Raw genomic sequence first — 13,629 nt, 5'->3', positions numbered from 1 at the left:
ATCAACTATTATTGTCTTTGGGCAAACATAATAAAACTGGTTTTTGCTTCACTCACAATGGCCAAAGAAGGAAAAAAGTGGCTTAGGCTTTAATGCGCTGAACAGTAGCTGGTTAATCTTTATCTGAATCTTGGATTCACACATAAAAGGGTAAAACAGTAAGCAATTATATCACCATTTTAAATAGGGCAGTTGAGATGTAGGTCAAGAGGTAAGCCTAGCATGAGTCTTTATCTGAGAAAGCACAGAAATCTTTTCTCTTTCTCAAGATCATAATTCTTTTAAAGATTTTTTTTTTCAACGTTTATTTATTTTTGGGACAGAGAGAGACAGAGCATGAACGGGGGAGGGGCAGAGAGAGAGACACAGAATCGGAAACAGGCTCCAGGCTCTGAGCCATCAGCCCAGAGCCCGACGCGGGGCTCGAACTCACGGACCGCGAGATCGTGACCTGGCTGAAGTCGGACGCTTAACCGACTGCGCCACCCAGGCGCCCCTCAAGATCATAATTCTTGTCACAGAGTAGACAAGCATAAAAATGAAAGATATTGATGCCCTGTGAAGTTTCAGATGTTTGTGGGTCAAATATGCAAGCAAATATATAAGTGAAAGACATTTGAAAGTTAGAGTTCTGTTCTTCAAATCCATAGTTATGAAATCTCTCCTAGGTTTTTAGATAATGAGTTAGAACAAGGTGATAAACAATCAGAGTTATTCTCTAAGAGTGCATGATCTGTAGTGTCATACCTCCTGGGGCTGTTAGCTTGTGAGCTTTCAAAATTAAGCAGAGTTTGTACTTGAATAGGAGACTTCCACAAAACACCTGCTCAAAGGGAAAACAACAGTAACAACAGAATAGTTAGAGGTTGAAAAGAGCCTCGCTATTAAAAAAAAAAATTAGATACATTTTGCCTTCCTAAAGCGAACTCATTCTAGAAAAACAGAAAAAGACACAAAGACACTACTGTATTTAGAAATAAGCAAGCAAGCCCAACAACTAGGAAGGCACTGGTAGTGCATCATTTTATTTATTTACCTGTATTTATTTATTTTGAGAGAGAGAGAGCATGCATGAAATGTGGGGGAGGGGCAGAGGGAAGAGAGAGGGAGAATCTTAAACAGACTCCATGCCCAGAGCAGAGCTTGACGTGGGGCTCCATCTCATGACTATGAGATCATAATCTGAGCTAAAATCAAGAGTCGGGCACTTAACGGATTGAGCCACCTAGCTTCCTGGGTAGTGTGTTATTTTAGGTGGGGTGAAAGCAAAAAGGGATTTTATTTTGGGGAGTCATTGTAGAAAAACCCCTAAATTGTGAGTCAGAGTTTCTTGAGTTTTATTCTCAGTTCTACCACTAAATGTTTGATTGACCTTAAGTCAGTTGACTTCTCTGGACCTTGATTTCCTCATCTAGAAAATTAGATGTTTGGAGTAGATGACATTCAAAGTTCCTTCTACCTATTAATATTAATATTCTATAATTCTTTTCTAGATGCTTAATTCTTCCTTGTTCTTGTAGCATCTCTCTATTGATTCAGGAGATACTTTTTGAGCATCTATTTTGTTTCAATACTGTAATCGTGCTGAGGATTCAAGAATGAAGTAAAGCAGGGGCGCCTGAGTGGCTCAGTCAGTTGAGTGTCCGACTTCAGCTCAGGTAACGAGCTGGATTCTGTGTCTCCCTGTCTTTCTGCCCCTCCCACGCTCATTCTCTGTCTCTCTCCGTCTTTCAACAATAAACATTAAAAAAAAATTTTTTTAAAGAATGAAGTAAAGCAGACACAAAAGGTCACATATTACATGGTTTCATTATATGAAATGTCCAGAATAGGCAAATCCATAGAGATGAAACATGGATTAGTGGTTGCAAGGTGTCGGGGAGGAGGGAGTGATTGGTAATGGGGACAGAGTTTCTTTTTGGGGAACAAAAATCTTCTAGAATTAATAGTGACAGTTGCAAAACCCTGAATATACCAAGATCCACTAAATTGTACCTTAAAAAAAACTTTGAAAAATAAATGAGCTAGACAGACACAACTTTACTCTCATGTTAGCTCACAGTAGGGTGGGATGGATACATAAATACGAGCATGATACAGTATATATTACAATGGGCACATAACCCAACTTGCTCGCTGTAGTGACTCAGGAAATATTCCTCGAGAACATTATACTAAACCATGTCCAGGAGATAAGTAAGAATTGAGAATGGAGGAGAATGTTTCGGGCAGAAGGAATATCGCAAAAGCCTGAAAGCTGTAGAGAATATGGTCCTTTAGGGTAATCAAAGTAGATAAGAATAGCTGATTCATAAAAGTGTAAGGGAAAATGGTTAGAGATGTGGCTAAGAAGGCATGAGCCAGATCTTGAAGCCATGGTAAGGAATTTGGATTTTATCCTGAGCAAAGTGGGAAATCATTGAAGAATTTCAGTCTAAGAAGTTACATAATCAAGTTCACAATTTAGAAAGAAAACTTTGGCTACGGTACAAAAAACAGCCTGGGGAAGGGCAGGATCAATGACAGGCAGACTAGACTGGTGGTTGTAGCAGTCCAGACAAAAGATGAGGCTAATCTGATCTAAAGCAGAGATAACAGCATGTATAAAGTGAGTAATGGACATATTTGATAAATGTTAAGGAGACTGGATGTGGAAATGAGAGAGGGAACAGAGTTGAGTCATAGTTTTTAGGCTTGAACAGTTAGGTATTTGATGATGTCATTTACTGAGCTAGGGAACAGAAATAGGTTTTGGGGGGAAAGAGCTGACATTTAGATGTGTTGGGAACATCAAAGTGGAACTGTCTCATAGACTGAGGTATAGATTTCTAACTCCTCAGAGAGACCTGGGCTCCTTATATCCAATCATGTGAATAGATATAGTAATTGAAACAATGGGAATGTGTTTGTTCATCCAGGGAGTGTGTTTAGAAGTAAGAAAAAAAAAAAAAAAAAAAAAAAAAAGAGCTCCTAGTACAGAACCCTGAACACAAATGTTAAGAAATGGGCGGGGAAAAAAGTCTGAAATAGACAATGAGAAGGAACAACTGGAAGGCTGGAAGAAAACTAGGAGTTCAAATACTAACATAAGATTTAAAAAAAATAAACATACTTATAATGAAATATTTGTCAGTGTTCTAAGTGCCCTATATATAATGACTCATTTAGTCCTCCCACAACCCTGTGAAGCTGGTACTATTACTATCCTTGTTTTAAGATGGGGAAACTGAGGCACACAATCTGCCCAAGATGATATGGCAAGTTAATTGCAGACTGAAATTTGATCCTAGATAGTGTGACTCCAGAAGAGTGCGAGTACTTAACCATTATGCTAGGTATGCTCTCTGGATGTACACATCCCCATATAAACATTGTAAGAGCCCTGAGAAGTTGGATTTATTGTCTCTGTTTTACAAAAAAGGAAACTGAGGCCCAGGGTGATTGTGTGATATGGCCAAGTTACAAAGCTACTAGATAGGTGAACAGAATTTGAACCTAGGTTCCTTAACTCCAAAGCTGCTTTCTACTACATTATACTGCTGTTTATTTCTCTCTTCACACACACACATATGTGTAAATAAAATTTAACTTTACTTATTTTAGAAATGTTAATTCCTCAGGTATTTACCAAATGCTAATAGTAACCAGCTTTGAATCCTTTCTCAAAAACAAGTGCCTGATTTGTCTCAGAGTTTTCAGTGATAGTATCAGTTTAATCCAGGTTTCTGTACATTCCTGTATAGATATAATGTCCTAGCCATTATGTCCTAATTGAATGATGCTTTTTTCAGCGCTTGATTCTCTAGAAATGCCATCAGAATGTCTTATGATCATAGAATTTTTTTTTAAGTTTATGTATTTAAGTAATCTCTACACCCAACGTAGGGCTCAAACTCACAATCCCCGAGATTATGCTCTACTGACTGAGTCAGCCAGGCACTCCCATAGATAGATTTTTTTTTTTAATCAATGAAGAAATCTATTTAAAAATTCTTCTCATTATTATTTATTATTTTTTTAATGTTTATTTATTTATTTATTTAGAGAGGCAAAAAAAGAATCCCAAGCAGGCTCAGCACTGTTAGCACAGAGCCTAATGTGGGGTTCCATCCCATGAACTGTGAGATCATGACCTGAGCTGAAATCAAGAGTTGGAGGCTTAACCAACGGAGCCACCCAGGTGCCCCTATTCTTCTTATGTATTGTCTCTAAGACTAATAACTACCCCAGGAGGGGGTCATTTACATGGCTTAATGGACCAGAACTAGGGCTTAAACTTCTGTAGTTCCTTATTTTGCTCATTTTATTTCTTGAAGTTTTAAGGGAAACAATTGATGTGTTGAGTCAGATTTGAAGATTATACACAGAAATGAAAGCTATATTTTGAAGTCAACAAAAGACACCTGGCAATGTTTAAGGACTAAAGGACTGTTAGGTGGTTTTCAGTGTCCTACAGGATCTTGTAAAAGAGTGTCCCCTAGTGCTGATCTGAAGAAGTAATTTGAGAGAAATTAAATATTACTTGTTTATAATCTCTATCACCATCTTGTGGCCGTGTCCTCAAATAATTCTGCCTTTTATTTGCAAAATCATCCAGAATCTTGCATTGTTCAATACGCAAAAGAAGGTCACAGGCTATCCTGGGTGATCCAGAATGGAATTACTTTAAATAGGTTATTTGGTCAGAACTCCATAACTTGAAAAGCAGCCCCAATACAAATTAAATTAAGATCAGTGGCACCTGGGTGGCTCAGTGGGTTGAGCGTCTGACTTTGGCTCAGGTCATGATCTCACAGCTCGTGAGTTCGAGCCCCACGTCGGGCTCTGTCCTGACAGCTCGGAGCCTAGAGCCTGCTTTGGACTCTGTCTCCCTCTCTCTCTGCCCCTAACCCACTCACATTCTGTCTCTGTCTCTCTCAAAAATAAATAAACATTAAAAATTTTTTTAAATAAATAAAGATCTTTGAAAAGAAAACGGGAATTTGCTTCTTTGTTTATGCCAGTGAAGCAATAGAAGTGCAAACCAGATGTATTTCTTTCTCTTTTTTTTTTTATAACTTAAAGTCCCTCTGTTTTATTTATTTTTTTTAGTATACTCTACCCCCAATGTGGGGCTCAAACCCATGACTCCAAGATCAAGTCACATGTTCTACCGATTGAGCCAGCCAGGCACCTCAAAACTAGATGTATTTTCAACATTCATTTTTTTATTATATTAAAATATGCATAATATAAAATTCACCACCCCAACCATTCTCAAGTATACAATGCAGTGGCGACTAAGCGCATCATGGCGTTGTGCAAACAACACTGCTGTCCGTCCTAGAAAATTTTCATCAGCCTGAACAGAAACTGTATGCCCTTTAAACATCACATTCCTTCTATCCTTCAGCCCTTTGTAACCTCTATTCTACTTTGTCTCTATGAAGTTGACTACTTTGGGCACCTCTACCTCATGTAAGTGAAATCATGCAATATTTGTCCTTTTGTGTCTGGCTTATTTCACTTAGCATAATGTTTTCAAGGTTCATCCATGTTGTACCATGTATCAGAATTTCATTCCTTTTTAAGACTTGTATATACCATTGTATATACCACATTAAAAAAAAATCCATTCAACTGTTGATGGACATTTGGGTTGTTTCCATCTTTTGGGTATTATAAATAATACTGCTATGAACATTGGTATACAAGTATTTGACTCTCTGCTTTCGGTTCTTTTGGGTATACCTAGAAGTGGAATTGCTGAATAATACGATAATTCTGTTTAACTTTTTGAGGAACTGCCAAAATGTTTTTTACAGTAGCTGTATGATTCCCACCAGCAATGCACAAGGGTTCCAAGTTTTCCACATCCTCACCAACACTTGCTCTTTTCCATTTTTTTTAGAAAAGCCATCCTAATGGGTGTGAAGTGTGAACTTTAACTTTTGAGTTACCTTTGAAAGCCAATTACACATGAAGTTAAATCAAGAAATCTTTTTAAGTTTATTTATCGAGAGAGAGAATGTGCATGTGCATGTATGCGAATGGGAAGGGGCAGAGAAAGAGGAAGAGAGAGGATCCCAAGCAGGCTCCATGCTGCCAGCACAGAGCCCAATGCGGGGCTCAAATGCATGGAACCACCAGGTCGTGACCTGAGCCAAAATCAAGAGTCGGATGCTTAACTGACTGAGCCGCCCAGGCGCCCCTCAAAAACATTTCTCGAATTGGGGCACCTGGGTGGCTCAATCAATTAAGCATGTCCAGTTCTTGATTTCCACTCAGGTTGTGATCCCAGGGTCATGAGATTGAGCCCTGTGTTGGGCTCTGAGCTGGTCACGGAGTCTACTTAAGATTCCCTCTCTCCCTCTATCACTCGTGCTCTCTCCTTCCCTCTGTTTCTCTAAAAAACAAAAAAGGAAAAAAAAAAGAAGTGTTTTGAACTCCTGCTATATATATTTATATAGCCACACACACAGAACACAGTTGCCCTCTAAGGGAATAAAAAGGATGAGGAAAATATATTCTTGAGCAGTGACTGGGTGGCTCAGTCAGTCTGGCTTTGGCTCAGGTCATGATCTCACAGCTAGGCTGGTGACTTCAAGCCCTGCATTGGGCTCTGTGCTGACAGCTGAAAGCCTGGAGCCTCCTTCGGATTCTGTTTCTCTCTCTCTCTCTCCCTCTCCCTCACTCATTCACTCTGTGTCTCTCTCTCTCAAAAATGAATAAACATTAAAAATTTTTAAAAAATGTATATTGTTGAATCTTTAGGTAATTTACCATGTATTTTTCTCCTTCAAATGTATTTGGGAACAAGCAAATCAACTTAAATTCTCACTGGGTGGTTGGAAATACTAGTCTAGAGATCGTAAGCCAAATTTATAGAAAACTGGTAGTGGAGATAAAAATGGTTATTAAACTAATTTTGCAAAGAATATAGTCAATGCTAATTATATAGTCCTTCTTTTGGAAAAGTCACAAAAAAGGTTATTTTGGCAAAGTCTCTAATTTTTTTTTCACCCCCACAGGTTGGACTTGTTAAAAGAATCTTGATACATTACTACAATGGCCACTGCTCAGCTCTCTCGCTCTATCAAAATTCACAAAGCATCTAAGGTATTTACTAAGAATTAAACGAAAATCAATGACTATTTTAGTGAGTTCAGAATCATGACTTTAATCTTCGGTGTTTTTTTAAATAGCAGTTTTATCAGTTAATTGGCACATAATATTCTGGCAGAGTATGTCTACATTTTAACTGCCTAATGGGCTGAGGATGTTCAAGAAATTAGAATAGATTCCTACAAAGTAACTGACTGGGTGCTTGTTTCATGCTCATATGTTTAGATTTTCTAGAGTAAAAGAAATCAGGAACAAAGAAGATGTTTAAAGAGAACAGTTCTCTGTTAGATCCTCATTTCCTGAAGCAATTAGGAAATTTTTGATATGCACCATGATGTAATTTTAAGGACTGAAGAACTTGGAGGCTGGGCCCCTGGGGGAGCATGCCAGAGTCAGGCATCCTTCCCGAGTTCACAAGGGCAGGTCTGTCTTGTCCCATGACATTCATTAATGAATCATTCATTTATTAATTAAGAGCTTGGTATTATATAATACATATTATAAATAAATCTTTATCTCCCAGAAGTTTAGAATCTGGTAAAGGAAATAAGATTTAAAGGAGTCAAGCCAATATAGAAAGCAGTATATACATTATATATGTGAAAAAGAGTAAAACAATACAAATTATAGGAAGTTAGAGATTTTGTATAGACTGGAATAGTTTGTATATTACTCATGAAGGAAACGTGATGTAAGGTAGACTTTGAATAATAAAAAGGATTTGAGTAGAGGAGAGAGAAGAGAACTCTTTGAGGAAAACCTACCAACATGCTTTGGCTCAAAATGAGAAATGAACATTTTAGAGAATAATGAAGAACGTATCCTTACTGGAGTGGAGAGACATCATGTTGGGCAGAAAAAGGAAATAAAACCGAATGGGAACTTTGGAAACAAATTAATATGGATCTTAAAAGCCAAGCTAAGGAATTTATGCTTTATTCTTTACTTTTTTTTTAAGTTTTTTAAAAAATTTATTTAATCTCTACACCCAGTGTGGGGCTCAAACTCACAACCTCAGGATCAAGAGTTGCATGCTCCTCCTACTGAGCCAGCCAGGCACCCCTTCTTTATTCTTCAGTCAGGAGAGTGAATAAAATTGGAGTACCTGGGTGGCTCAGTTGGTTAACATCCAACTGTTGATTTTAGCTCAGGTCATGATCTCACAGGTTCATGGGATTGAGCCCTGTTTTGGCCTCTGGGCTGACAGTGGGGAGCCTGTTTGGGATTCTCTCTCTCCCTCTCTCCCACTCACACTTGCTCTCTCTCCCAAAATAAATAAATAAATATTTATTTTAAAAAGAGAGTGAATAAAATAATTGTTTTAGGAATATTAAGCTGCAGCAAACAAAGGCAAGATTCCAGCTGAAGGAGAATTAGGGCAGAGAGAAAGTAGTCATCTTTCTGGCTTGAATTCAATATACTCACTGGATTCCTGATCTCATTTGGTTTCCTAAGTGTGCTTCCTTCCTGGGGGGAAATGCTGAGCCAGGTATATATATATGAATTACGGTCAGCTTGGGAGTTATTTTCTCTCTGTAAATTAACAAATTGATGTTTTAATATAAACAGATCTTTGTAGTTTGGACTGAATGAACTATTTCCAGTAAGTTTTAAGTGACTATGATTTTGTTATTTAATACTTAAAACAACAATAATAACAATTCTAGAAGCTAACATTTATTCAGCATTTGCCATGTACTGGGCACTGTGCCAAGGGCTTTATATTATTGTTTCAATTAAACCTCACAATAAGGTGGAAACTGAAGCTCAGAGAAGTAAAGTAATTGTCTTAGGTCATGTAACTTGACAGCTGAGCTGTCAAACATCGCGTATGTCATTAGCACACTGTCTTATTAAAATAGCTTGACATAGTGTTTTTTATTGTCAAGTCAGTATTTTCATGTATTTGACATTTATGAAAACATCATTGATGACCCTTAAGGTATTAGATCAGTTGAGCTAAGAAAAATAAGAACAGTTGAGCTAAGAAAAATAATCCCTAGGATACAGAAAAATAACAGAACTTTAGAGGGCTTTTCTAACTATTGATCTTCATTACTGCAAATGGCCTTTTAGATTCTATATTTAAAGTAAATGTCTTTATACTTCCAGGTTATTTAATTTTACAAATGGTTATTACTCAAGTGTTACCTTTAAGTTTTGGCAAGTTTTCAGTAAGGTGCCATATATAGATGCCATGCCAACTATTACCCACTGACTCAAAAAGACCTTAACTTCTGAGGCTCTGTCAGTACAAAAAGCGGTTTTCTGTAAAATTTTACATGCACACACATGCACACCACATACATACCTAATTCCCCTTCAGCTTTAAGTTTTCCTACTTCTGCTATAGCTTAATATTCCTAAAACAATTCTTTTACTCACTTTCCTGATCAAATCCACTGACTTCCCATTGATTGTAAAATAAACCATAAATTCCTTAGCCTGGCTTTTAAGATCCATACTGATTTGTCCCCAAAGTTCCTATCATACATGCAAGAGTATTATAATTTTATAGTATTTTATTTTATTATATATTTTTATTTATTTATTTATTTTATTGTATACTTATTATATGTTATTATTTTATTATATACATTTTAACAACGGAATATAATATAATTTGATAATTTATTGCCAGTGTGCCAAAGAAGAACGAAGTTTATATAGCAAAATCATGACTAGAATGTCTTTTGGATATAGCTATAGAAAAGCTTTTTGTGAGTTCTTCATCATCACTTCATCATCAAAGGCATATTTGCGGGTAGTACCTGCCTCTAAGTAACAGGATTATTAAAACTTCAACAGATGAAACTGTGTAGTATAGTAAAAAGACCTCTGAATTTGATTAAGATCATCAGAGACTTAACCATCCTGACTTCTAACAGCATGGAAGTAGTTTCACTTACTTTGTATTTTATATCGATGAAGTCATACAGTAGCGCTCATTTGTATGTGGTCTCTTTTGCTCAGATTTGTCTGTGAGAGTTATCATATTGTTAAATATGTTATTAAATTGTTAAATATATTTGGAGATTGTTAAATATAGTTGTAGATCATTCATTCTCATTTCCGTATATTATTCCATTACAGGAATATATGACAATTTGTTCATCCATTCTTTTGTTGATGGGCATTTGGGTAGTTTTCATTTTGGGTCTATTACAAATAATGCCATTATGAACATTCTTTTGGTGAGCATAGGTATGCGTATCTGCCAGGTGTATATCTATGAGTGAAATATAGGTCATAGAACATGTGTATCTTTAGCTTTAGTAGATACCACTGAGCAAATATTCCAAAGAGGTTGTACCCATTTATGCTCCTATAACCAGTGTTTCAAAGTTTTGATTGATTTATATCCTTGTCAACATTTGGTATTTTCTGATTTTTAAAAACTTTAGCCATTTTGGTAGGTAGTGTAGTGTTATCTAATTGTGGTTTTAATGTGCATTTCCCTCATGAAGTTTGAGTGCTGTTTGTTGGCCATTTGGATATCCTGTTTTATGAAGTGTCTTATCAAGTCTTTTGTCCATTTTTCTTTTTGGTTGTCTGTCTTTTCCTTAGTGAATTTTAGGAGTTCTTCCTATATCCTGGATATGGGTCCTTTGCAGATATATGTATTGAGAATATCTTCTCCCATGTTCTCTTTGAACAGAAGTTCTTAAGTTTGATATAGTCTAATTCATCAATATTTAGAAAATACTTTAAAAATAAAATGTATTGACAAATGCCAGCTGGAGTTCATGAGACATATTTTGTGCTTGGATTAAATAAGAGCAAAAAATAGTCTCAGACTAATTAATTGTTACAAAAATGATCAAATTTTCATTTTTATTTTTATACATGTACACAGTAAATACTGAATATGACAAACATGTTGAAGTGATAACTCAAGATGCAAAACAAACTATCAGCAAATATTCTACATGAATTTAAGTTGGTAGAAAATTCTTATATGCTGAAGTAAAATTTATGCGTCTGTCACTCTCTTCTGACATTCCTAATATGGCATACCATTTCTTAGGGCAGATTATCCAATCAGTTAAGGATAACTGTATGAATTTTTCAATATATCATACATACACACATATAATTTAGAAGGAAGCTATTGTTAGCACTCATACATTTTATAGAAGGCTATCTGATATCTTACAGAACTTTAGTATTCTAACTTCTTACCTTAGTATCCTGCAAAACTCTATCAAAGTACAAAAACATGGAGATACATGGTAGTAGAATAGTAAATGAATAGTAGTTCCACATAGGTAGAGTAGGGTGCATAGGAGAGGATAGGGAGTAGGGGCAGAGAGGAGGGGGTGGCAAATGAGGCAAGAGAGCTAGGCAAAGATAAGACTGATAGTTCTTTTTTTTTTATTTTTTTTAACATTTATTCATTTTTGAGAGACAGAGAGAGGCAGAGCATGAGTAGGGGAGGGGCAGAGAGATAGGGAGACACAGAATCCGAAGCAGGCTCTAGGCTCTGAACTGTCAGCAGAGCCCGATGTGGGGCTCGAACTCATGGACCAAACTCACGGACCGTGAGATCATGACCTGAGCCAAAGTCGGAAGCATAACCAACTGAGCCACCCAGACGCCCCAAGACTGATAGTTCTCAAATGCTCCACTAAGGTACTTAAACTCTATCCTATATGAACACTGGTCATGTCATAATAAGATTTATATTCTTTAAAGTTAATGATGGCAATATGAAGGACAGAGTGAATGAAAGTAACTGTTGGCAGAGAGATCGGGGCTACAGCATGTAATAAACAGGAGAAGTAAATATGTCCTAAGTCAAGGCAGTGACAGTGAGAAGGGAAAGGAGAAGATATATTTGAAAACTCTTTTAGAGAGAATTATAGGGTTTAGTGCTTGGAAATGGGGTATGAACTATGAACAAGAAAGAGAAGCCAAAGATGACTCAACTTCTACCCTGGATGATTGGAGTGGAGGCTGATTAATTTGTCTGGGAATGAAACTTGGGATCAGGTTTCAGTGAAAGGTGATAGAGATAAGTTGAGTTTGAGGGTTCTACAGAGTGGCCTAGGAGTAGATGTTCATGAAACAGAAACACAGAAGTAGGGCTTAAACAGAAATAAAGATTTGAAGTCTTCTCTGTATGGGCTATACCTGAAGCAGTGAAACTAGATGAGATTACCCAAGAAGTGAGAGCTATGCAAAGAGAAAGGACTGAAGAGAGAATTTAAAGGGCAGAAAAACTGGAAAAAATAAGAGATTGAGATAGATACAGAGGGATATGTGAAAAATCAAAAGAAAACTGTTATGGCAGCTGAAAAGGAAGAGGGAAGATGTGGGAAGTGTCAAACACTGCAGAGAAGTTACATAGTAAGAGGACAGAAGAGGTTGATGATAGGATGTACTTGATGACTTTGGAGAGAATGTAGGGGGTAAAAGATTGCATTGGGGATCTGAGTAGTATGTGAAAAGGAAGGAGATTATGTAATCATAGTAAAGCTCCAGTTTCACCTCAAACCCATGGATCATTGTGAAGTAAATTATACTAGTCTTGAATTGCTTGGGTAACTGTCCCTGCTTTTCTTCTCTGCCTTACCTATAAAGATCAACTTTAATGCAGTTTTCAAAGCCCTGTTTCCTTTTGATTATCTGTAAAGGTATCAGATTTGAAGTCTTGAAAAATCTTTCCATCATATCTGTGGTAAAGGCATGATGGCTGAATATATTAAAGAATACTAATCTTTTTCATCTTTTTCTTTTTTTCCCCAGGAAACAGTTTTTCCATCCCAAATCACTAATGAGCATGCGTCATTGATAATGGTGAAGAAACTTTTTGCTACTTCTATCTCATGTATAACATATCTAAGGGGCCTGTTTCCAGAGAGCTCTTATGGAGAACGCCATTTGGATGGTAAAGTTTAACTCAGTGATTATCTTGGCTGTTGTAGCCTTTTTCTTTACTTGGTAAGAGTAAACCTTTCATTTTTCACAGAGTGTGCTAATTCCAAGTCATGAGCATGTTCTTCAAGATCAGTTTGCTAATTTTTATTTATTTATTTATTTATCTATCTATCTATCTATCTATCTATTTATTTATTTATTTATTTATTTATAAGTAGGCTCTGAGCCCAGAGCAGAGCCCAACACAGGGTCTGAACTCACAACCCTGAGGCCAAGGACCTGAGCTGAGATCAACAGACACTCAACCGACTGAGCCACCCAGGCACTCCTTCCTTTTTTTTTTTAAAGATTTTATTTTTAAGTAATCTCTATACCCAACATGGGGCTTGAATTTACAACCCCAAGATCAAGAGTTGGTTGCATGCTCTTCCAACTGAGCCAGGCAAGCGCCCCTCATTTTCCATTTTAATTTAACTATGTTTAGTGGTTCTACTTATAGGAATCATTACTTCCTAGCTGGATACCAAATGACAGACTGAGAAGAAAATAAATCTGTATAGGCAAGCCCAGTAATTCTAAACCATACCTATAAAAGCAGCAGCTGGATCAAAATCTATTTGGGCGCTGTAGATTTGCACTATTTTG

At 36.8% G+C, this 13,629-nt stretch overlaps 1 protein-coding gene across 6 annotated transcripts in view; it reads left to right on the top strand.

Moving 5' to 3' along the window:
• The window catches only part of HORMAD2 (HORMA domain containing 2), a 95,051-nt gene that overhangs the window by 2,502 nt on the left and 78,920 nt on the right, over positions 1-13,629 (top strand). For all 6 annotated transcript variants that reach the window (XR_015242363.1, XM_086682108.1, XM_086682110.1 and 3 more), the window contains exons 2-3: positions 7,011-7,098; positions 12,853-12,994. Coding sequence is in view for 5 of the 6 variants with exons in the window: in XM_086682108.1 (XP_086538234.1) it covers positions 7,048-7,098; positions 12,853-12,994 (193 nt within the window). In the remaining variant the exon portion in view is untranslated. The remainder of the gene's footprint in view (positions 1-7,010; positions 7,099-12,852; positions 12,995-13,629) is intronic.

Source organism: Puma concolor, chromosome D3 (assembly GCF_028749965.1).
Source record: "Puma concolor isolate L17-30 chromosome D3, mPumCon1.1.hap2, whole genome shotgun sequence".
Classification (NCBI taxonomy): Eukaryota; Metazoa; Chordata; class Mammalia; order Carnivora; family Felidae; genus Puma; species Puma concolor.
Note: the sequence above shows the minus strand (reverse complement) of the source record. Positions and strands in the feature narration are given on the sequence as shown.